At 35.6% G+C, this 24,776-nt stretch overlaps 3 protein-coding genes across 4 annotated transcripts; 1 reads left to right on the top strand and 2 right to left on the bottom strand.

Annotated features, from left to right (window-relative positions):
• Positions 1-889: 889 nt before the first annotated feature.
• gtf3c3 (general transcription factor IIIC, polypeptide 3) lies at positions 890-12,486 on the bottom strand. Its single transcript, XM_052547241.1, has 18 exons — positions 12,303-12,486; positions 12,042-12,120; positions 10,803-11,077; positions 10,068-10,191; positions 9,731-9,922; positions 8,659-8,824; positions 8,238-8,385; positions 7,396-7,534; positions 7,094-7,194; positions 6,361-6,532; positions 6,077-6,279; positions 4,965-5,066; positions 3,976-4,111; positions 3,572-3,797; positions 2,644-2,834; positions 2,346-2,470; positions 1,696-1,848; positions 890-1,104 (listed from the first exon to the last, which is right to left on the bottom strand). Exons 1-18 carry the CDS (start codon positions 12,387-12,389, stop codon positions 982-984), a joined length of 2,742 nt encoding a protein of 913 aa, XP_052403201.1. The 5' UTR covers positions 12,390-12,486; the 3' UTR covers positions 890-981.
• Positions 12,487-12,782: 296 nt separating this feature from the next.
• fastkd2 (FAST kinase domains 2) lies at positions 12,783-20,022 on the bottom strand. Of its 2 annotated transcripts, none has more exons than XM_052547204.1 (13): positions 19,949-20,022; positions 19,128-19,209; positions 18,337-18,971; positions 17,365-17,468; positions 17,175-17,283; positions 16,540-16,663; positions 16,318-16,457; positions 15,261-15,433; positions 14,957-15,120; positions 14,671-14,883; positions 13,500-13,584; positions 13,297-13,411; positions 12,783-13,135 (listed from the first exon to the last, which is right to left on the bottom strand). In XM_052547204.1, the coding sequence occupies exons 3-13, from the start codon at positions 18,934-18,936 to the stop codon at positions 13,007-13,009; spliced, it is 1,956 nt and encodes a 651-aa protein (XP_052403164.1). In that variant the 5' UTR covers positions 18,937-18,971; positions 19,128-19,209; positions 19,949-20,022; the 3' UTR covers positions 12,783-13,006. The 2 variants fall into 2 exon arrangements, with proteins under 2 accessions (XP_052403164.1, XP_052403165.1); XM_052547205.1 differs by having other exon boundaries at positions 18,337-18,968; positions 19,949-20,003.
• Positions 20,023-20,228: 206 nt separating this feature from the next.
• Positions 20,229-24,165, top strand: mdh1b (malate dehydrogenase 1B, NAD (soluble)). Its single transcript, XM_052545832.1, has 9 exons — positions 20,229-20,250; positions 20,407-20,519; positions 20,625-20,759; positions 21,881-22,023; positions 22,111-22,625; positions 23,082-23,223; positions 23,446-23,621; positions 23,723-23,862; positions 23,997-24,165. Exons 1-9 carry the CDS (start codon positions 20,229-20,231, stop codon positions 24,045-24,047), a joined length of 1,437 nt encoding a protein of 478 aa, XP_052401792.1. The 3' UTR covers positions 24,048-24,165.
• Positions 24,166-24,776: the final 611 nt, after the last annotated feature.

Here is a 24,776-nt window from a genome sequence, read left to right as displayed (position 1 = left end):
CACAACATTATATTAGACTATAAATGTAATTTAACTGAACAGTTAAAAAATAAATTGCCATTCGGTCTAGACACTAAAGCTGCTCTGTTTGGATACTTGTGGAAACAACTTGTTGAAACACTTCTGTGAAGACTCAAAGGATTCATTGGAGCGTTTGCTTGGAAACGGTTGATGGTAATGATTCAAATGAACTGATTCAATAACGTGAACTGATTCATTTCTTATAGTCGGGGGTTAACAAGGGTGGAGACGAAAAAAACAAAAACAATTAGGTTTTATAATAGAACAGGTCGCCTAAAACTGTACCGACCAAAACAAGCAGATGTTTACTTCACAAGACATGATAGATGTAATTAATGGACTGGAGTGGTGTGAATTATTGTGATGTTTTTATCATCGTACTCTCATTCTGACGGCACCCATTCACTGCAGAGGAGCCACTGATGAACAGTTGATTATTTCTAAATTTCTCCAAATCTGTTCTCATTAAGAAACAAACTCGTCTACATATTGGATGACCTGAGGGCGAATATATTTTCAGCAAATTTTCATTTTAGTAAACTATTGAAAGCACTGTATTAAAATAAATACCCTTACAAAAAGTTAGCACAAGGCTGAATTACTTACAAAACAAAGTGTTAAGAAAAGTCAGTTTGGAGCTGAATTAATCTCCATATTAGGTGTTTCCATAAAGCTTAGCTTTCCTATATACGTTACTTAACAGCACATAAACTCAAACTCCAGCTACAGGATTCCAATAAAATCATATTTTATACTATTTATCCAAAAAAGGTGACAATTGTATTGTACTTTAAATTCTTTGATTTAGTTTTTCTTGAATTGAAAACTCATTCTTCACCTGAACTACACATAAAATCATACTCGATGCAAAGATTTAATAAATACATTTATTGAAAAAAAAAAAAATCATAAATTCATTTATAAAATCAACTATACTCCCGAGTCTGATCACGCATCGAGTCAGACAGTACAGTACGTATAGATGACATGGCGGGCCATTTCCTTATTACCACTGGACTGGTAAATGAGGGACAGGTTGTAGGCAATCTCTCTTCTCAAGTCCACTTGATCATCATCAATCCCCTTCAAATGACAAGAGAAATCATTTAAAGTCATAAAGCATTGAAAACAGCCTATTAATATGTGGATATATATATATATATATATATATATATATATATATATATATATATATATATATATATATATTAGAGGTGCTCCGATCACGATCGGCCGATCGCTATGCGTATCTCCTCAGTAAAGCCGGTTTTCTAATCAGCGGTTAATTCCATCAGGTGCGTGATTTCACATAGAGTAGCTGTTAATACACAGAGCCGTTGTTAATAGAGAAGATGCGCAAATCACGTTAATTTTCAGCGTTTATTGGCCCATCTTCTCAGTTAACAACGGCTCTGTGTAGTAACAGCTGCTCTATGTGAAATCACACACCTGATGGAATTAACCGCTGATTAGAAAACCGGCTTTACTGACGAAATGCGCATTAACGATCGGCCGATCGTGATCGGAGCACCCCTAATATATATATATATATATATATACACACACAGCACAGAGCTTCTGAATGTGTTTCATGTTGAGAGAATTTGGGAGATCTCTGGGATGATTTATGGATGTATGTTGGATCATACAGATATTAAACTGAAAGCATCTTACCTCCAGTTTGAGTGGGGGGAGGGTGAGGGCTTTCTCGTAGTAGTGAATGGCTAAATGACCGAGTCCCAGCTGCTGTAAAGCCCGAGCGATATTATACAGAGACTCCTGACAATGACCTCGGAGATCCACATAGCGCCACAGGAACGAGAAACCCTGATAAACAACCAAAACATGTGGGATTTATTTATCTATCTATCTAAACAGGGACATCTTGTTGACATCCTCCCATTAAAAAAATTAATACAATTATTACTTAACTTTACTTTAGGACCATTAAGAGTTTTTGCGACTAGTCATTATATTTATGACAATTAAGCACATTTGCCCCATAAATTCTCATTACTGCCACATGGGCATATGAAAAAAAAAACAGATAAAATTAAATAAAATAAAAACTCAAATACATTTGTAATACAACCCCCTTGAATGAAGCAGTAAATTAATGGGCAAAATGTATAAATATAACAATTAAAAAAACATATTATAATAAATTAAGTAACTTTATTAAACCAAAACTTTTTTTCTTTATAATTTCTTTCTTTCTTTAAATTTTTTTAATAGCACAATCTAATAAAGCTAACTTGAAGGGAAATTTCAGCAACTTTACTCCCAAAGGTAACAAGTTCAGAAACACACACATCTTACTGTACCTGCACAATGAGTGGATGCCTTTTCATGACAAACTTCTGACAAGCCATGTGAAAGAATGTGAGACCCACAACCAAACTATGAAGAGGATGATCGGGCTGGTTTCTGAACGCCTGCATGTACTGACCTAATCAGTGAAGAGAAAGTATATTAATCATAGTTATAGTAATAAAACATTTTTAATGGTGCATTTTTCACCAATTATGACGATACTCAAACGCAAACTACCTATGAAACACTCATGTGCAAAACCTAGTAATAAACACCAGAATTGTGGGATAGCAAATGTCTAAACCATACCAAGTGCATGTTTGAAGGTCCCAGAAACCAGCGAGGTGTGTCCGTTGAGAAGGTAGAGCGCATGGTTGTCGGGATGTTTGAGCATGAGACGCAGACAGAAACGATGATGTCTGGCATCCTGAGAGTGCAGGGTAACCTGATTAAACACGTTCCACAGCTGAGTCCGTTCCACATTGTCCATTAACATCAACCTGGAACAGATAGAGTGTACATATAGAAAGTACTTAAAGACAAGTTCTCTAGTGAGAAAGAAGACCAAATGGTCACTTAAAGCCACTTCTCAAATCAAATTAATTCCACTTTGCGATCAAATGAAGAAACTTTTAGCCTCCAACTTGATTTTCAACCCACTATTCCTCAGAGAACCATTTCTCAGATATTAGACTTGAGGTTATCTTGAGATTTAAACGAATGTTGGCCCTTGTGTGATTGTTTATGCCGCTAATTTGATCATGGTTTCATGCATGAAACTCCCAATCCGACATTTCCTCGCAAACTGTATTTATTTTGGTGGTAAATGTGGGTTTGTCTGTTTTAAACATATTTTTTATTGTGTTCAATTTATATACATGAAATAATAAGAATGAATGAATCAGTTAAATTAATCAATAAATCATTTTAACTAAAAACTGAACAAGTAAAATAGAGGACAATGCATGATTCTGTGTTTTAAACATGATAAAACTATGATCAAATTAGCTAAATACTGTATAAACAAGAAATAAAAAAAAATATTTTAAAACAAAGAATAGGAAAACGTGCATTTTACATCTTACACCAAAATAAATAAAATTTTCGATGGAAAATTCGATGTAAATTCTGTGTTTTAAACATGCCTCAAATAAATCAAATAAGCCAAACCAGGTTTTGATTCATTGGCTGATTTTATTTCTTTAGGATGCTGAATATTTAGACAGATTTATCTGACCTTATGTAGTCATAAGCTTTGCGGAAGTTGCGGTCGAGGAAGGCGGCGGACAGGCCGAGGTATTCCAGCTCTTTGCGCTTCACGCGGTCGTCGTAGAAGGAATAGTACTCTAAAGTGGAGTCCACTAATAACTCGGCCTCAGCGAAGCGCTTCACCTCGCACAGAACGGCCAAACAGCGCAGTAACAGCTTCCACCAGTCGTCTCGAGAGAGGACACTCGTCTTACCTGAGAGAGAAAGACATTGAGATACTAAGCCAGATGTGGAGACAATTTGTTGACTTTAAAGAACCAGAATGCTGGGTTGTAGCATGTAAACATTATCGATGGTAGAATTCATTCTGTGATCCTCAAGACTGAGGCACAATGAATGAGTGTTACTGTAGCTAACTCTGATGTGCTTCACCTATCACATCCAGATACGCTGCCTCCTGGTCGACAATCTCTGTCAGGTTGTTGCTTGACACTTTAATGAGCTTCAGATGTTTGACTCCAGAGGACCTGTCGGAGACGACACACACCTTAGCCCTCACCATCGCCACCTTCACGAAACAGAAAACACAAACTTTAGATGGAGAGGATTCATTTAGAGTCTCCTAAACCTGGTAGTCAGAGAGCAGGGATTAACAACTAGCGCTTTAAGAGTGGTTTGCTACCAATATTAGCTGGGTAATTGAATAAACATTGATATAGGCTGCTTCAATTGTATACGGCCCGATTCATCAGATTATTCAGGTATAGATAAAATACGATGGCAGACTATTAAAAAGATTTTCTGTGTGATAATCATATACATTATTTAATTGTTTTTTTTTTTTTTTGGAGCCTAGGTGTGCCAACTTTTTTCAGTTTTTCATATAAACAATGTGTTTAAAAAATATATGGTATACCTATATTAAACTGAATCTGACAATATATTATACACAGTTGCAAGTAATGAATTAATGAAAAATAGTCTGATCAATCAGATATACACATCAGCTCCAAAAGAAGAAAATATTTATGTCCTCACCACAGTTGACGTTTCGAGCCTAAAAGCTCTTCATTCATGAAAATTCTGCTTTGCATCACAGGAATAAATTACACTTTGAAATATTTTCAAACAGAAAGCAGTTACTTTAATTAGCAATAATATTAAACGTTTTTGTATTTATTCTTTTTTAATTATTCTTTTTTTAATTTGATTTATTTATTTATTTAGATCAAATAAATGCTTCTTTGGTGCTCATAAGAGACTTATCTTATAAAAAAATATTAGTGAATGGTAGTATATGCTGCCATTTCTGTGCATCTCTGCCAGAACTTTATTATGTATATATCATATTATACTTGCTACAAGTCACACACGGCTCTCTTTACATCACTATCAGATATTTAGCACAGTCTGATTCTGACCTTCAGGAGCATGGACAGCATGGTCAGTACAGTATCAATGTAATCATCAGTGCGTCCTTGAGCATGCAGAAGAGTCGAGCGATGCAGCAACAGCTTCAGTTCCTGAAAAACAGCACACACATAATCAAACACAAGCTCAACTCAGTGTCCACACATACAAACACTACTTAAAACACTACTTAAACAACTTAAAAAGACTTGCAACTGTTGGTCTTTCTGATTCTGCTATTCTGCTATTTATCAGGTAGAACACAGTCTGTGGTCTTGAAAGACTGTATGTCATCTGTCCTGTCAGTTTCAAAGGGTGTCCCTCAGGGATCAGTTTTGGGACCTATTTTATTTTCATTATACATAAATAATATGTGTGATAACATCCCAAACAATAAAAATAATCTTTATGCAGACGATACTGTTATTTATTGCTTCACGTCATCAGCTTCACAAGCACTTCAAGGTTTAAAGTCAGCATTTAATAATGTTCAGTCTCGCCTTTGTCAACTTAAGCGTGTTTTAAATATAGATAAGACTAAATTAATGATGTTTTCGACCTCTAAAGTGGAACCAAAAATCTTTCCTGATATTTTATCATTGCAAGGCACTAAAATTGAATGTGTTATTTGTTATAGATATCTGGGCACTGTATTGGATAGTCAGTTAAGTTTTAAAGTGCATATTGACAAATTAATTTCCAAACTTAAGCTAAAACTTGGTTTTTATTACAGAAACAGAACCATATATTCATTTAATGGTAGAAAATATCTGGTATCTGCAACATTTCTACCTTTGTTGGATTATGGTGATATACTATATATGAATGTCCCAACACATTACTTGATATAAAAACTAAAACTACAAACAGCTACAAACTCTGCTCAAATGATTTGATGCTTCTCAAAGCTCCTAGGGTTCGAACAGAGATAGGGAAAAAAGGTTTTACATATAATGCCACCTCCCCTTAGAATTACCTACAGGATACCATAAAGCTTACCACGTTAGCGTCACTAAATGAGTTTAAGTTACTTTTAACAAAATAACATGTTTTAACCATAGGTAAATTAGGTAAAGAGATTTTAATCTGGTTTTAACCTGGTTAGATAAAAGAACTGAACTACCTGCTGGGCAGCAGAAGAGTCCTGTGCAAGGGTTTCAGCATCATACATGGGCTCCAGGGCCTTGAGGGCCATGTTGGGACGTCCCAACTGCTGCTGGAGGGTGGAGAGGGCCAGACGCGCATCTAGATGGAGTGGAGCCATTTCAACAACCTTACTGTAGCTCTTTACTGCAACCTCCAAATGACCAAGCGCCTTCAGACACTCTGCAAACAAGATGACATGTCACGTCATTTAACTAATATTAATCATTGCTTTTCCAGATTTAGTGCAATAAAGCATGGAACCTGCATGTCGGAGCCAAACGACTGCCAGGTTGTATCTCTCCGAGCAGACAAGGGCGGAGAGCAGAGGCAGGGCAGAGTTATACTCGCCCTCTTCCATAAAAGCCTCGGCCACGTCCAAATACAAATCACCCAGCTCCTCTGGGCTCTGCTCCATCAGTGACGTCAGCATGGGCTAAAGCCGAAATGTCACCGGCAAGAAAATCAAATATGGATGAGACATCAGTCATCACATTTATTCCATCATTTTAAAGATGTCATTTGCTCATTTTAAGTGTTAAAATGTTGCTGTTACACTTTATTTTAAGGTGTCCTTGTAACAGTGTAATATATACATTTAAAAACGGAGTAATATTAATTAATTACATGTACTTACTATATGGTAAAGGTTTGGATTAGAATTACTTGCATGTAATTATGCATAATTGATTGTTAGTATAATAGGAAGTGCATGTAATGTGTGTAACAACATGTACAACCTTAAAGTAAAGTGATATAAAGTATTCCTTCTAAATGTTAAAACAGCATTCAGCAGGTATTTGTGAATATACACAATTTAAAATAAACACAAATATTTTCCTTAAAATAGAAGGCATGGGTTTGCAAATGTTCAGTTAAAACGTATTCAATACAAGGCGAGACATTTTTTTTAAACAAACCTGTTTAGAAACCAAAAACGTTAGTTGGAAACGAGTTGTATAAATGAGAGCTTGTGCACGTGTGTAAATGTGCTTACATCCAGAGGTTTGATGACGTTCCGGTGGATGAGACACACCATCATCTTCACTCTGATGTCAATGGGGACATCATCAGGAATCTCCACCTCTATGATTTTGCCTATGCATTCAAAACATAATGCTATCAGACTAGTCCTGCCAAACTAAAATCTACACTGCAAAGACTGCATAATATAAAGCACACAATGAATAGAAGAAAACATGCCATTGTTATTAAACATTTATTTATTTGTTTTCATTATCATCATTACCTGTGGTACAGCATTACACATTATGACAAAACATTTATTTTTTGTCTTACCTTTTTCCTCTTCGGATTCTTTTTTCTCCTCGTCTCCTTCTGTGTCTTGAGCAGACGTGTTGTCAGCCGTCTCCGTCTGCGTCTCGGTCTCCTCCTTCTCCTCTCTTTTCAGAACGATCCCACAAAACTTCACCAGCACCTACAGATGCAAACATTTTACCATTTCCATTCAAATGAATACAATAGTTGTAAAAAGGTGAGCAACTTAGAACCATCTTGCATCAAGTGTGAATTACGACATGAGATAGTTTAAAAATTGTAAAGATATTGTTTAAAATCACCACTTTGTAACATTTTTTTACATTATAAACAATGATTTTAATAATAAAAATAAATTAATATAAAAATTAAAATAGCTAAACAATCTTAAATAATTACAGAATACTATTTTTATGTAAGTGTGCACTGACATAAAATGTTTTATATTTCTTTATTCATTACTAATAATACAATTCATATTTCTATATTCATTAGATTTAATTAATACAGTAGTTCCAGTCTTTAAGGTAAATATAATGCATAGGCTCATTGTTATTTATAATATTGGACTAAAATATATATATATTATAAATTGTTTGTAAACATTTTAGCAACTTAATTGTGGAAAATACCGAATTATTTCACGTAATTCTGCACTGATATTTACAAAGGATTTAAATCATCTTCCTACTCCGATTCCTACTCAATTTTTTCAATTACAGAGCCACTTTAACTTTAGCTACAGTATTTTTTCTGTCTTTTTGATAGTTACATAATGGCATCACGTCTTATCCATTACCCTGTTCTGCTCTCTATATTTCACTGTTTGCCACTGAAAGCCTGCTAGTCTTTTCTGACCTCACCTCCAGAGCTTTATCATGTTGGTGATTGGCTATGTAGAGTTCAGCAGCCATGTTGACACACTCATGTGAGACGAGTTCAGGATGACTCTCCAGAGCTTCCTCTATGACTCCGATAGCGGACGGCAACTCGCTGCTCTCATAGTAACTCCTGAAATAAACACATGCACAGTTCTGGGGTTACAGACTATACAAGCAGAGATATGTACTTCATAGCTTTCAGAAGCTGTCATGGCATTAATGGAACAACCATGAGCTCATTAACATGTAAACAACAATACAGATAATAACAGAGGCTACTTACATGTGAAGTCTTAAAGGTACAGTAGCAAAAACTGTTTATTAGTCAGCGAAAGGGTGGAAGGTCCTGAAACTAAATTACGGGGCAAAAAACCTTGTCTAACAAAAGATGAGAGCATCGTACTTAGCCATGTCTCGTGAGAGCTGCATGAACTGTTCTCCGTCGGAGGGAGGCAGCAGGCTGAGGATGCGGCGATACCCGTCCATGGCCTGCTTGTGCTCCCCGACCTGCTCATACAGGCTTGAGCGCTCCCACAGGTACTGAACGTTACTGGGGTCACATTTAATCGCTGCGAACAAAGCAGTAGACATCATGTTCTTGAAACACATTTTACAAAGTCATCTCAGTACTTTAACCTCTGCTGAATTAGAGTCACCTGATTGACTGTTAGTAAACAGCGATACACTTCATCTCACTTTTTATTTGATTTTAAAGCCAAGCCAAATATTTTAAGAAACTTTTTTCTAAGATATGAAGAGCGACAGATTTACAACAAGAACAAATAAGAATAATTATAACAACTATAAATAATGAACAAAAAAGATATTCTATACAGAATTTTTATAAAGTACCGTAATATTATTGTTATTAGTACAGAAATAAAACTCCAGATAGATAGATAGATAGATAGATGCAGACAGACAGACAGATGCAGACAGAGAGACAGACGCAGACAGACACAGATGCAGACAGACAGACAGACAGATAAGATAGATAGATAGATAGATATATGCAGACAGACAGACACAGACAGACAGACAGATAGACGCAGACAGACAGACAGATAGCAGACAGACAGACAGATGCAGACAGACATACAGACAGACAGACAGATAGATAGATAGATTAAACTGATCAGCAAGGACAGTAAAGGCCTGGTTATAAATGCATGGTTAGAAAAGTTTGTTTGCACTTCTTATTCAGGAAAAAATCCTGAAAAAATGTATTATGGTTTCCACAAAAATATAAGCAGCACAACTGTTTTCAACAAAGGAGTAATGCTGCTGAAAAGCCAGCTTTGCATCACAGAAATAAATTACATTTTAAATTATGTTCCATTAAAAAAAGTTATTTTAAACTGTACTAATATTTCAAAATGTTACTCTTTTACTCCATTTGTAATTAAATAAACGCAGGCTTGGTGAGCAGAAGATAATTCAGGCCATTGAACAGCAGTGTAGATACGCATCCTGACCTTTAGTGTAGCAGATGATGGCTTGTTTGACATTGTCCTGCTCCAGGGACATGTCTGCCAGTTTGACCCACTCCTCACAGTCACTGGGGTTCAGATGAGCAGCGATCAGTCCGAACTGAAGCGCTTTCTCCATGTCCCCCTGATCCTCATAGATCATAGCCAGTGTGGAGAACGGCTCATATGCCAGAGGAGCTGAGAGAGACATGAGGGTTTATTCAACGACACTGCTGATTAATGTGAAGAAACCACTACAATCAAAACACTGTGTCTCTTTTTGTTCGAGTGACCGGGGTCAACTTTTATCATCACAGCAAATAACCACAACAACAAAACTCACCTTGGCGAATGATCTCCATGCACATCAGGATGGCATCATCCTTTTCTCCTCTGGCGTAGCGGATGTTCGCCTCTCCCATGAGTCCTCTGAGAGCCCGTGGTAACTTACTGCGGTGACGTCTCTCCTAGAAAAACAGAAACAAACCAATCTGCTTATAATAAACTGAAGAGTTGATCAATGCTATACAATTATCATGATCAAAAACAGTGATTATTGATACCTGTATACGTTAGCAAAAAGTTATTTCTGATATTTATTTATTTAGAAACTCTTAATCTATTACTAAAGTACTTCCTGAATTTATAAAGCAAAATATAATGAATTAACTATTTTTATATTAATATATAATTTTAGTAAAATATTTGTATATTTTGTTTAAATACACATTTAACTATTTAACTTAAATCAGCATTTTTAAATGCCTAAAATAATAACTACAAATAAAAACGGATTAATCTTAAAATAAATGAATCTAATAAAATCATAACTAATCATTAAAGAATACTAATTGTATGCATCAAGTGTGCATCATGACATATGCATATAAATGCATCAAAAAATAGAGAGAACTCTTCTGATACTTCTTTATGCAAAAACTCAAAACATAATAAATAATAATAATAAATAACCCATTTTAGCATATGCAACTAGATCAAAATGTAAAATATATATATTTTTTATATTTTATTGTCATTGATTATTAATGCTTCTGACCTAGCAGGGCAATCTACCAACCTTCATCATTTTTTTATTCTCACGGTTCAGCTCCATTTCTAAGGCAAACACATCTCCGGGTGTGACTTCATTGCCATCATTGTCCTCCTCTTCTTCTTCCTCTTCTTCTTCTTCATAATCGTCGTCGTCGTCTCCATCCTCCTCTCCGATGTCTTTCCACTCCATCTTCCCATCTTCATCATCTTCATCCTCCTCCACACACTCCTCCAGTCCCTCTCCGATCATGGAGGCAAACGCTTTCTGAACAGATGGACTGACTCCTTCTTCTGCCGTTTCTGTTAGAGATCACACAAAACACAGCTTGTGGTGTGAAGTTGTGTGACGCTGAATACTGATTCCCACCTGCCTTTTTCAAATGCTCTTGATCTGTTTGCCATACAAGCAAGAATATGAAACTAAAATATGATATATTATCTGTCAGACAATCAATAAATCCTACGATCACATTTTTGGATCAAAAAACAAAGTACTGTAATAAATTAACTTTTCATAAGAATGCATTAAATTGCTCAAAAGTGAGGTTAAAGAGATTTATAATGTTACAAATAAAATCAAATGAACAAATACATTTTCTTTTGAGCTTCTGCTTATCAAATCATGTCATGTGACACTGAAGACTGAAGACTGGGAGGAATGATGCTGAAAATTCAGCTTTGGATCACAGAAATAAATTACATTTGAAAATACACTGAATTAGTAAACAGTTATTTCAAACTATAATAATATTTCTGAATATATCTTTTTACCCTCTAGCTTTTGAATGGTAGTCTAATTTATAAATACATTTCCTATTTAATACACACATTCCACAATAAAGTTATTATATTTTGTTCTGTGTGCATTCTGCCATACGTTTATCCTAACTTTAATAAATAATTTCATAGAATTAATGTTTTTCACCTCTTTGCCTCATAAATCTCTTACTACTCTATACACAAATATATACTACGCACTGGTTCTCAACAGTGTTATTAAAGATAATTATCTACTCCAGCCTGCAGCATGCATATTATTCTGAAATTCATACGTTACATCTTTGGTATCAAGATGCATACAAAATCATCTAATATTTCATTAATTAAATTAATGCCTGATTTAGAGGTTATATTAATGTGTTTTGTGGGACATACACACACACACACACACACACACACACACACACACACACACACACACACACACACACACACACACAAACACACACACACACATATATATATATATATAGTGATATAGCACCTGTGTGACGGCTCCGTGTTTCTTTAGCGCTCGGTTCAGAAGTGTCCTCCTGATCAGCTGCTTCATCATATTCTCCCTTCTGCTCCAGAAACACAACACGAGGCACATAACACTCCATAACACTTCAACAATACCATGGTGCATGTAAAGATCACACTCCAAAATAAGCGCTTAATGTACACACATTATATATGCACTGTAACAGACTGGAGATTCAGACACGTTCATACTGATGAGAGAACAAAAGCGGAATATTATTACCTTATCCTTTGCTTTTCTTTCCTCTCTCCGCCTTTCAAACTCCTCGAACGTTATCTTTCCTTCTAAATAATCATTTAATTCGGACATTGTAGAAAATGACTAAGTTTACTGCATCAGTAACACGCAATGTAAACACACTTACGCGCGTGAGCGCCGTCGCACGCTTCCTGCGTTTCTACTTTCAGCCAATCAGAGAACGAGCTCAAATTCTTCTTCGACGGCGAACGAATCGCTATTTGAAAAGACCCACATCGCCATCAAGCGTGAAATGAGTATAATGGGGAAGATAATAAAATATATATATGTATATTTAAATATTTATTTTTATGGAAATATATAATCCTTCGAATTTTTGCTGTTAGTACTTCCATAATTGAGGTTTTGCACATTGTTTTTGGCTGTATAATATTTAGTAATTATATATATTTATATATATAAATAATACATTTTTCTGAATTTAAAACCACACACACAAAAAAATAAAAAGTCAGCTTTTTATTATTAAAAAAATTCACTTCATATTTATTCTTTCAATGATTTTAATATCTCGGTGTAGGAGGAAGAATACATAACTGTACAATATTGATATTATACATCAATAAATATTATGTATCATATATCTGTCTCAGAGTAAGATCAAATTGGCCTCCATGCATGAGGGGGAATTAAATAGAACAGAGTCGCTCTCTTAGGAACAGTGAGTTTCACTCTGTTTTCTGACTGTTGTTCAGTATTTCTTGTGTTGCAGTGGATTTCTGTGCAGGAAAAATCAGCTTGTGTAGCATTTCAATCTTCTCTTCCTCAGTTTTTGAGTTGAGCTCAAGGACAGGAATCTGAACACAAGAAATATAGGAGGAATGTTACTGAGAAAACCAGAGATTGAATGGTCGGTTGAATCTCGTGTTGTTGATAACGATAATGATAATGATACATGACTAAAAAACAGAGTCACTTCTATTCCATTCAGTGTATATCTGACGGATTTGAACCTTACCAAAACAGGTTTATAACCAAGTTTTTCAAGATGCCGAAGTTTGATAACCAAGCTGGCTCGAGGATGTGTTGTACCGAAGCAAAATGAAGTTTGCGGGGCGCAGACCACTGCAATCCTGAAATAAAGAACAAAGAAGAGCTGGTTAATATGACTGCAAAACTACCTTGTAGCATTCATCCCAGCTGTTTTGTGTTGTGTTTTACCTTTGGGCACACTGAGGTGACCCAGAATCCTTTGCACTGAGGCCACAGGTTTCTTCTGTTTGATGAGGCAGTGTGATCACACAGTCTAAAGCAAAGACAAGACAGCATTTCAAACAACATGTACACAGTCTACTCCAACATGAACATAGTAAACAGCCATAATGCCACGTTTGAAACAAGTTATTCTGTTGGAAATGTAGGAAAGGTTTAATTGAGCATGCAAAATATGGTATATTAGCTTATTAATTTATATGATCATTTTATTATATTAGTATTATGCAATTAATATATAATTTGCATTTAAAAACCTACTTATTGTTTTATGATTTGTTTATAATTTATGTATAATTTATTTATATTCTATTCTGTTTTGTCAACATTTAATTGTTGATCATTCTATTTTCAACCATTTATTATTTTACAATAAACTATTTTCTTTTTCTATTTTATTTTGGTTGCTTTGTATTTTGTGTCCAGAACTTGTTTAAAGTAGCTTGTGAAGTATTTTGCATTGTATTTGACATCTTAATGGTGCTAAAACCTTTTTGCTTTTTTTTTTATTATTATTATTATGTAAAACATAAGTTCTCATTTTTAAAGTCAATTTGACTTGGTAATGTGTTTGCTTGACATACTTTTTTTCCCATCACTTTTAAAATACTTCAAATTGCACTGGGTTTGTTTGAAAGGTGCTATATACTGTAAATAAAGTTTGATTGCTTGATTTATAATATACTATTAAATATGATTAAATTATGAAGGAGAAATTATGCTGAAAATTTTATGAAAAGTTATTTTAAATGTAATTACATTTCACAATATAACTGTTTTATTGTGTTTTTAATCAAATAAATGCAAGACTGTTGAGCATAAGATACTTCTTTCAGAAACATTTAAAAAAAAATCTTATCTGACCCAAACTTTTCCATTAGTATGCAAATTATTTTCTAGTTTTTTTTTAATCTTTTATATTGGAGTAGACTTGACCTGGCCGTGTTTTTTGGCAATTTATTATACTTTGTTTAAATTGCATTAGATTTGTTTAAATAAAAATCTTATTTAGTTTGAATCTGACTTCCTTGCTGTGGTTTAATTCATTAATAGCAATATAACTCTAAGCTTGAACTAATACTAAACAGAAAGCTGCACAGTAACATGAGGTTCATCTCACCAATGAAATAAATGCTCTGCTCCAGCACACTGTCCTGAACAGCATCATTTCCCACAATGCTCCTGACTGCACTGAGCACTTCCTGGTTGGCTGTGACCGCAGGAGCAGGAACTGAGATGTGCAGGTCTGGGACAGAGGTCAGCTGAGGTTTATCCAGTCGCAAACACAGATCCAGCGTGTGCAGCCACCTCTGAATCTTCTCCGACTGTCTGCCTGCGAGGACACAGGAACTGATCACAGCTCAAGTGTGACGGTTTAATGATGTAGAATCACTAACCTCACTAACCTTTCTCTAGGAGCTGCTCCAGTGTGTCCTTCTCTAGCAGTTTCTCCAGCGGGGTTTGGGGGAAGTGCTCCAGCAATCCCAGACAGTAGATGGCTTTCAACAGGTCTGTGGGAGACATCTTTGGAAGGTAGGACTCTAAGACCATTGTGACACTGGCCAGAAACCTAATTAAAAAGCAGGAAGTGTTAACAGTAAATATTCTGATTAAAAAAAATCGACTTTAATTGTAAAATGATGTGCAAATGATTTGCAACGTTTGAAAATGTTCTTCTGAATGGTAAGTGATTCGGAATCAGAAGCTTACTGTGTTTTTTTCTCTTTCAGGTCGTGATTGAGGAGCGAAAAGACTTTTAAAACGGAGAGAAGGTCTTTCAGGGTCAGGCTTTCGGACTTCTGAATGATTCTCTCTGCAAACGCATCCAGCAAGACCACGGGTCTGAACAAAAGATTCTCAAATGATACTAGAAAGAGAATCACCTGGAAAACATAAGAAAATTATTCATAAAGAACAAAAATCAATTGCACTGCACTGAAGCGGATTATGCAATTCATCATAGACACTAGTAATAAACACTCCTTTCTGCTCTGACACTGTAATGAATATATTCAGGCCAATAAGTGAAATGATGGTTAATAATATGCATCAGTTGGTAAGACTTTTTTTATGCTTTTAGAAAAAGAAGTCTCTAATGCTCACCAAGAATGCATTTAATAATAATACAAAAACTGTAATATTGTGAAATATTATTACAATTTAAAATATCAGTTTTATATTTTAATATATTTGTAAAAATATATTATTTCTGTGATGCAAGGCTGAATTTTCAGCATCATTATTCCAGTCTTCAGTGTCACATGATCCTTCAGAAATAATTCTAATATGCTGATTTACCGCTCAAAAACATTTCTTATTTTTAATGTGTTGTTTTTTTCTGGATCTTTTGTAACATTATAAATACTTTTTGAGTCACTATTTGAGTGTAATTGCTGAATTAAAGTATTAAATTCATAATCATACCGACACCAAACTTTTGAAGTGTATGCTGTTTTAGCTATTTAGAAATACTCTTACTACTAAATATACTAAAATAAATCATATAATTCAAGTGAAATTAGGCAAAAATGTACTATATTCTATTCAAAGAGAAGTCAATGTGCAAAAAAAAAAAAAAAGACATGGGCATTTGTTTGGTACTTTTATAACCTGGCATAAAAACAATATTCTTTTTAAATTGCAAAAATAAGGTTTAATACTGCATGTATGAATCTTCTAATAAAAATGTGAGTGGTCCTCGACTTACTACCACGAAACATGAGCATGGATCAGTTTAACTGAAGTCTTAGATCAGCAGATATCGCACCTGTCTGTTGGACCACATTTCAAATGTGTTGGCCACGTACTCCGAGACGGAGCTGAAGAGCGTGTAGTTCCTGTAGTGAAGCTCATGGCAGGACTTCAGTACCGAAAGAAGTCTATTGAAGGGAAATTCATGCACGTTTTCTGCAGGAAGAAATGAGAAGTGGTCTTGATTGACTCATTCGAACGGTTTACTGTGGTTCTGGGAACATCCGCTCATCCTCACCAGCTATCTTCCTGCTGCAGACATCCAGCAGAGGTTTGAAGTTCAGGCCCATGGCAGCCAGGCTGGAGAACATGTACTGGGTGTTGGGTGGACTAAACCCATCTGCCAATGACAGAGCTTTGTTCTGAGGGAGAGCAGATGAGCCACTACTTCATTCAGACATTAACAAACGCCAATAAAGCCTTGAAGAGTGTTACGAACTCAGCATCATCATTTCTCCTTTGAGAAATGTCATGTCTGACATGTTTCTCAGTTCAAAATATAATACATTTTACATTGCATAAATACATTTTGAGACATCATGGTCATAAAAGAAAATTAGGAGTAGAAACAACATAATATTGAGAATATGATGTTAGTTACAATACTAAAAATTTTATATACAAAATTTATAAAGTTAATTAAACTGTAAAATTATAAATAAGGTTTGTAACAACACTCGTTAAGAAAAATAAGTTATCTCAATGATTCAAAAAAAAAAAACATTTCTTATGTGTATCCTTTTGATTTGAGTAAATTTGACCTGGACAAGCTTTTTTTGTGCTTTAAATAAAGAAAATGTACTTAGAATCACTTAAGATTGTACATTCAACACATTTTAGGTGATATACATAACTAATCAATTGTAATCTAACCGCCAGCTCTTTCTTCAGAAGTATCGGAGAGTTTTTTCCCACGGCGCGCATCATGCTCTGCAGAACAACCACATTCTGGATCTCAGGAATACGATCCTTCAGCAACAACCTTCCAGAATCAGGACACAGACTGATGAAAACACACACACGGATGTTTCATTTCAGAATTGGGCTGTATTCATTTTCAAACCTTAAAGCCTCTCTCAGGGCCTGAGCGTTCCTACTGTTTTCCATCTCCCGAATACAGGAAGCCAACACCGAAAGAGACCGTATATCAAACTGATTCAGCCGCTCCTGGATGGGGCAAACAGATTTTTTTTTTTTAAATACTTCATAAACACAGCAATATAGCAATATTAGCTCTTCTATTAGAATAAACAATTACTGTATTTTCCGGACTATAAGTCAAAAAAAATTTCATAGTTTGGCTGGTCCTGTGACTTATAGTCAGGTGGGACTTATTTATCAAAATTAATTTGACATGAACCAAGAGCAAACATTACCTTCTACAGACGCCAGAGGGCGCTCTATGCTGCTCAGTGCTCCTGTAGCCTCTCTCTGAAAACATAGAGCGCCCTCTCGCGGTTGTAGACGGTAATGTTTTCTCTTGGTTCTAAATAAATGCGACTTATAGTCCATTGCGACTGAAAAATACGGTACTTGAAAATTAAAAAATTAAAAAATTTAAAATTTAAAATTTAGGGGATAGTTCACCCAAAAATGAAAATTCTGTCATTAATTGTTCACCCTCAAATTTCATCTTCAGAACACAAATGAAGATATTTTTGATGCATTCCGAGAGCTTTCTGGCCCTTCCACAGACAGCAAGGATTCTAACACGATCATGGTCATGACATATATATATATATATATATATATGAGTGTCAGTAGGAAGTATCAGTTTAAATGTCCAAACATTATTTTTGCCATTAAATGTAATAATCCAGTGAGATTTTTGTTTGCACAAAGAGTCTGGGAGCAGCCAGTGCTCTGGAATTGCATGAAGAAACAGAACAAACTGAGACAGACTCAATCCAGAAGAACTGTGGCAAAGGGTTTATGGAAGCGTCTTGGATACATTGCTACAGTTCTTCTGGATCTAGTGGATTTCTGGATTTAGACAAAACCTCCAAAGTGATCAGATTCTCAGGACTTCACTCACCTGTGTGACGCGCAGCAGTGTCTGCACAACACGTGTGTTTTGTGACACTCCCAGGTTGATGATGGCCAGCAGACTGTAGGCCAGATCGTCACTCCTCATGCGCCAGGCATCAGCCACGGTGCGCTCACACACCTCCTCAAACACCGGGTGCTCAAACATCAGCTGCAGCTCACAGCGCCGCTGCTCGTCCGTCATCCTCTTCGAGCTCTCCCACATGCGTGAGAAGATGCTGCTGAGGTGCTGCTGCGACGCTGGGAACCTCTTCACCGTGTCCAGCACATCCGCCGGGCACGAACAGTTCTGCAAGTGTGTGTAGAAAGGAGTCCGTTCTGCTTTATCTGAGAGTTCGCTGGTCTCTGGAGAGGCAGCTGTTTGTCTTATCTGAGGATTAAGAACTTCTTCTGCACTCTGACAGTAATACCGGACTGGTGTTAAAGCGTGTCCTCGTGTGCTTTTTCTCCCCAGCTGAGAGGACACAGCAAAGCTTCTGCTTTTATAACATAAAGACGTCTGCGTCCATATAAAAGAGTCACATTTCCACAGCGGCGTGGATCTCAGAGCACACCGGAGCATGTTCAGACCGGATTTATACATGCTCATGTGATTCTCCAAAGATTCAGACAAAGATTAACCTGCTGCAACAAATGAAAATGTAAAATAGAAACCTCTGTAGTTACTAAAGTTTGTGTTCCTACTGTAAAATCATCAGCATCATAAAAAAAAGAAAATAAAAGAAAATAATTAGTTATTTCAGCTCAGTTGTAGCATATCATGCCTGAAACTGATCTTACTGTTCACTTGTTGTATTTGCTCTCATTTTCTGCGAATACATCCGAAAGGGTCACAGGTTGGGTGCAAGATCTGGGTATTTTACTAGAATCAGAAAAAAAGAAAAAACTGAATTAACACTTATCTGTATGCCCTGCTGCAAAGAATATATTAACAATCAAAGTATTAAATTATTGATAAATGGGTGTGTGTATATATATATGAAGAGTTCAGATGCAAAAGCCTCTAAATGCCATCTGAAATTTTCAGCTAAAATTAGGATTTTTATCAGGATCCTATATTTATGTTCAGTTATTTCACTTTAATAGCCTGGAAAAGGACCTGCACATTGCCATTAAAGTAAAATGACTCAACCTAAGCATAGGAGCTTGATAAAAATCCTAATTTTAGATGAAAATGTCAGATGGCATTTAGAGGCTTTTGCATCTGAACTCTTATATATATATATATATATATATATATATATATATATATATATATATATATATATATATATATATATAAATGCCTTATTTGTTATTTTCAGCTATATTATTTGTTAGTTTCCGTATATTATTGTTACGAAAAATGTTTTAGCCACAATACTTTTTATCCATAAAAAACATTTAATAATAAATACATATATTTAGGCCCACTCGTAAAAGAGGATGTGCTTTGTTTTTATTTTGTCTGCGTATCCTTGAACAGAATCCTTGAAGAAATGCGCCGCTATAGCTGTTTAACCCGTGCAATGTTTACATGTTGGCTGTTATTTATGGCACAGCCACAGACATACAGTTTAAGGATCTCGTACACGTTAATGGACAAAATGAAAGGATCTTACCCTTCATCTATGGTCCTCACGTGTGCAGAGCTCTCACTCTGAGCGCAGTCCTGACAGAAACAACGAGCGCGCGATTACTGCCTCACAATAGTTCCGCTTAAAAATGCCATATAACAGTTAAATTACACAAGTATAGCTTGTTTAATTCATGTTATATGTACATTTTTATTTTGGACAATTAAAAAAAAATCAAAAACAAGAGCGAAATTCCAAATGTTTCCTCATTATGGAACACACACGGTTACCTAGCAACTGCGGACGCGCTTGTGAATGGAAAAACATGGCAAAGTTTGTTCTTGCAGGTCTGTATGTTTTGAAACTGTTATATAATATATATATATATATATATATATATATATATATATATAGCAAAACCCCTGGTATTAAGATGTGTGTGGTCTATCGTGTCAGTGTCAACATCATCATTTCAATGCTATAACATGATCTGCGTTGGTCAGGAAAGGCGGATTGTCCTTATTATGCAAAGGCTGAGCTTCTGGCTGATGTGCTGCAAAGAAAGCTGCCTGAGTTTCACATTCACAAGATCTGTGTGCACCCCAGTGACTGGGAGGTAAAGCTGAGAAGTTCACGGAGCTCTTTCATAATGTGCACACAGTTCACAAGCTTCGTGTTCATTTATGTATCTTATTAATATTGAAGCATTGTTTCTGTGTAGAAATGGCTGGAGGACACCTGTGCATCACATGGCTGGGAGCACTCGTGCTCTCCTCTTGTCTGGAGAGAGCTGACTGATCGTGGAGGGAAAGGCCTGCTGCTCGGAGGCTTCAGTGATTTCCTTGAACATGCTCAGGTTTGCACGGGATACTCAAATAAAACAGGAATCTATTGATCTCAAAGTAATCAGAAAAATGTAAGAGCTCACCTCTGCAGAAGTTTCAGTATAAATTAGGGGTTTTCTCAGTGGCTTTTGGCTCTTTTCTTTTTTTTTGTGTGGGACAACTCTATTGCATAGAACAATGAATGCATGCATTAAAATCTAGTTATTATGTCAGTGTATTGGCTAATGCCACCGACATGAAGTGTTTTAGCCATCGTGTGAGCCACACTAGTGTTTATTTGTTTCGGTAACATGTCAAATAAGCCTGGAAATGTTTCTTATGTATATGCATATTTATTTATATATTTATTTGTTTTTACTTTTTTCTTGATGCTGTTTTTATCTAGCGGAGTGCTGTTGTGTATTACACTAAACATTAGGGGTTTTAACAGCAGGTAAAAGTTTCCAATGAAAAGTCAATATTGAACTACCCAGTCTTGCATGTAAACAGTACATCTGTATTTATATTCCATATCATAGATATTTCTGAAGCATACATGTCAGACAGATTTTGACACTGAATGAATCATGTCGCATGCATCACATGATAAATTATTACAGAATTAAGAGAACATACAACATATAGTAATTAAATGCATATACATACATATATAAATCTAAATAAAGCTTGAAGTAATGTAAAAATGGGCATCAAAATTGTATAAAAAAAGATTGGATTTCACTCTGAATCCAAATTAAATCGTCTCATGATCGAGAGACATCGGCTTTCTATTTCCAAGTGCAAATTTCAGTAATACATTCAAATCTTGTGTGAACAAGAAACACATTGCCCAGACATGAAAACTTACTGTTTTAAAAAAAAAAAAAAAAAAAAAATCTCGTGAGAATTTATCTCTGGGTGCTGTGCAATGAATATGCAATGCATAGAGGATGTGCCAGGTTTTATTCCAGCTCTAAATTAGTGCAATATATTAATTTAATTAAAATGAAACAAAGCCCTTTCTTTTTAGCTCATATTGATGTAAACTGCTACTACATTAAATCAGAAACTGATCAGTGACAATGCCCAGAGACCAATGCAATATTCAATAGATATTGCATGTGAAGATGATTACTTTTGTCCTCTCCTGCAGGGTTACTATGGCATCACCTCAGATATGAACTCTGATCTGATGCAAAAAATTTCAGCCGAGAATCAACAAATTAAAGAGCTGTGTATAGAGGAGGAAATCCACCGACAAATGTCCCTCAGACCTCTGCACATCTGGATCAGCAGGTGAACAGGTTTCATCAGGACCTTTTGTCTCAATATTTTTTTATTGCTACGATGCATGACATTTAACCTGACATAACCCTCTTTCAGTGCTCTGAACCCCATCTGCTACAGCCTCATTCCTCAGTTGTTCTCCCCGGGGCTGTTTCCAGGTCTCCCCACCTTCAGCCTTCACCTCATGGACGCTGACGGCTCTGAGGAAATGCTGCAAGGACTCAAGATGGAAACAGAAGACCTTGCCCAACATCAGCTACATGAAGTCACTGTCCATTCAGACCAGACACGGGCATTTCAGGAAGCCCACTTCATTATTTTTCTGGATGACCTTCAGCCTGCGTGTGAAAGTAATGATGTGCAGGATGACAAGGACCACACGGTGAACCAGGTGGCAGAACGTTTTCGCTGCTATGGGCAACTCATCGAAGCAAATGCACAAAAAGACGTACGAGTGATTATAGCAGGAGACTCCTTTGTTAATCTGAAGTGCTCACTGTTAATTGAGAACACACCCTCTGTTGACCCACACAACTTTGTGGCAATGACAACTCAACTAGAATACGAGGCGAAAACTCAACTTGCGCAGAAGTTGTCAGTAAAAACTGCAGGTAAAATAGTATTAACTAAATGTAATTATTAGTTCTAATATTAAATTGCAATAAAATGTGAAATTCAGTTCCGTTTGAAGCATTTTGAAAGTATTTATAATTTTCATATATATATATATATATATATATATATATATATATATATATATATATATATTATATGCTATCATATTTGTATTATATTGTATTTTTAGGTTTTTATTATTTTTATAATTTTCTATATATTTTTATTATTTTAATAATTTAAATATTGATTTATAAAAGTTATTATAATAATTATAATAATAATATACTATTATATTAATAATCATTGTATGGGTAAATTATTAAATCATTTATTAAAATACTTAAAAATATATATTTTAATCAAGTATTTATTCATTTGTTTGATTGATTGTTTATTTTCCTGTCTTTTGATGTCTATGCTTCAGTTTTCCCTTTTTATTATATATGCAGACATTACTAATGTCATTGTATGGGGAAACATCAGTGGCAGTTTCCATATTGACCTACAGAGGGCGAAGGTTTTCAGATGTGATGGCGCAATTTGGGGACCAGATGGTTTTTCTCAGCAGGTCCTGGAAATGATTTACGACGGGTAAATATAATTGTGGTGGTGCATAAATCATTTAAACCATATGGCTCTTTCATTTACGAATCATTATAAAGGGTATCAGTAAATAAAAAATCTGACATAACATGGTTAAACTAAATTGGCATCTTCAATTACATCACATGTGCATGTTCCAAACAGATCATTAATAGTCTAAATGCATGTTTTATTTGCTACTCATGTAATTATACATGTTTTATATACAAGGAAATGGCTGCAGACAGATTTTATGAATTTAGTGCATAAACACCGTACCACAATTTCATCAAAGACCAACAAAGCCACAGGAATATCTACAACAAATGGAATAATGACAATTTTAAAGGCCTGGAATAATGATGCATCTCCAGAGGACGTCTTCTCATTGGGTGTTATTAGTACAGGCAAGGCTATCGGGATCATTCTCTAACATGGAACAAATATGACTATCTATATAATGTATATTTTATAGTTAATTTACTGACTGACCTCTGTAAATCTGCAGGGCAGTTTGGGATTCCAGCAGGTTTGGTGTTTTCTGTGCCGGTGAGCTTCAGGGACGGCTGCTGGTCAGTGCGCTCGGACGTTACTGTGACAGATGAGTTGAGGCAAAAACTTAACGCTTGTGCTGATGAACTTAAAATGGTAAGTGCATAAAGTGAAAAAATGTTAAATGACAATGTAACATTATTTTGTCAGAATACAAACTTCAACAACAAACAATCAGAAAACACATGATTGGCTTTGATAATGCTGCTTAATGCATTCATTTGCTTTAGGAGAGAGACACCGCTGCTCGAATACTGAAGATGCATGATGGACTTCAGTGACACGACTCGTCATTATTCTAATCAGAACACTTTTTAGAGCTATATCTGGGTTAGTTAGCATCTAAATGCTTCAAATGGCAAGCGTGGTGACCTTGGCTAATAAAAATGTTCAGCTCAATACATGAAAGACTGTTAGGCTTCAATTCAAGTCAGGAAAATTGACAGAATGTGGGAATACTGGATGGTAAACGCAATTTTTGAAACATATCTTTTGCTCCTACTTTCAAGTCGTTTTTGTTCAAATCATCTGTTAAATGCATAGATGTAAACATAAATTCTCAGAAAAAGGGTACAAAAGCTGTGACCAGGGCAGAACCTTTTCAAAAGGAACAAGTATGTACAATTAAGGGAACTTTAATGTGTACCTTTAAAGTTCTTATATGCACCCTTTAGGGGTAAATAAGGTACAAATGTGCACCTCTTGAAAAGTTACTGCCTCGGTGATAGCTTTTGTACCTTTTTTTCTGAGAGTGTATGAGAGGACGTCAAGTCAAAAATGTTGCAAACCACTGGATTACTGGAATAGATTCTTACTCAACTTCTTGTGTTTTAAGTCTTTACAAACCTTGCCACTACCCAATAGTGTTTTTGTTTTTTTAACCCTGAAAAGTTCTTCATACTGGAACCTGTAAAATGTCTTGTTTTTGATGCCTGGGCATTGCTGTGCTCTTTCTTTCTAAGGTGTTCTGAGAGTTTTAGTGTGTTGCTATGGTGTTGCTAGGGTCAACT

Source organism: Carassius gibelio, chromosome B1, assembly GCF_023724105.1.
Source record: "Carassius gibelio isolate Cgi1373 ecotype wild population from Czech Republic chromosome B1, carGib1.2-hapl.c, whole genome shotgun sequence".
NCBI classification, from domain to species: domain Eukaryota; kingdom Metazoa; phylum Chordata; class Actinopteri; order Cypriniformes; family Cyprinidae; genus Carassius; species Carassius gibelio.
The sequence above is the reverse complement of the archived record's forward strand: the minus strand, read 5'-3'. Positions and strand labels throughout refer to the sequence as shown.

Coding starts and splice junctions, on each gene's coding strand:
- gtf3c3 (XM_052547241.1), bottom strand. CDS start 12,389: ATGTCCGAATTAAATGATTATTTAGAAGGAAAGATAACGTTCGAGGAG. Junction 4,112..4,964: donor TGCTGTCCATGCTCCTGAAG/GTCAGAATCAGA, acceptor TGTTTCGTGAAG/GTGGCGATGGTGAGGGCTAA. Junction 1,849..2,345: donor GGCATCCACTCATTGTGCAG/GTACAGTAAGAT, acceptor GTTGTTTATCAG/GGTTTCTCGTTCCTGTGGCG.
- fastkd2 (XM_052547204.1), bottom strand. CDS start 18,936: ATGAGCATGTATAAATCCGGTCTGAACATGCTCCGGTGTGCTCTGAGA. Junction 16,664..17,174: donor TTCTGAAGAAAGAGCTGGCG/GTTAGATTACAA, acceptor GCTCTCCCTCAG/AACAAAGCTCTGTCATTGGC. Junction 13,412..13,499: donor TCACCTCAGTGTGCCCAAAG/GTAAAACACAAC, acceptor TCTTTATTTCAG/GATTGCAGTGGTCTGCGCCC.
- mdh1b (XM_052545832.1), top strand. CDS start 20,229: ATGGCAAAGTTTGTTCTTGCAG. Junction 23,224..23,445: donor CTGGAAATGATTTACGACGG/GTAAATATAATT, acceptor TTTATATACAAG/GAAATGGCTGCAGACAGATT. Junction 23,863..23,996: donor GTGCTGATGAACTTAAAATG/GTAAGTGCATAA, acceptor CATTTGCTTTAG/GAGAGAGACACCGCTGCTCG.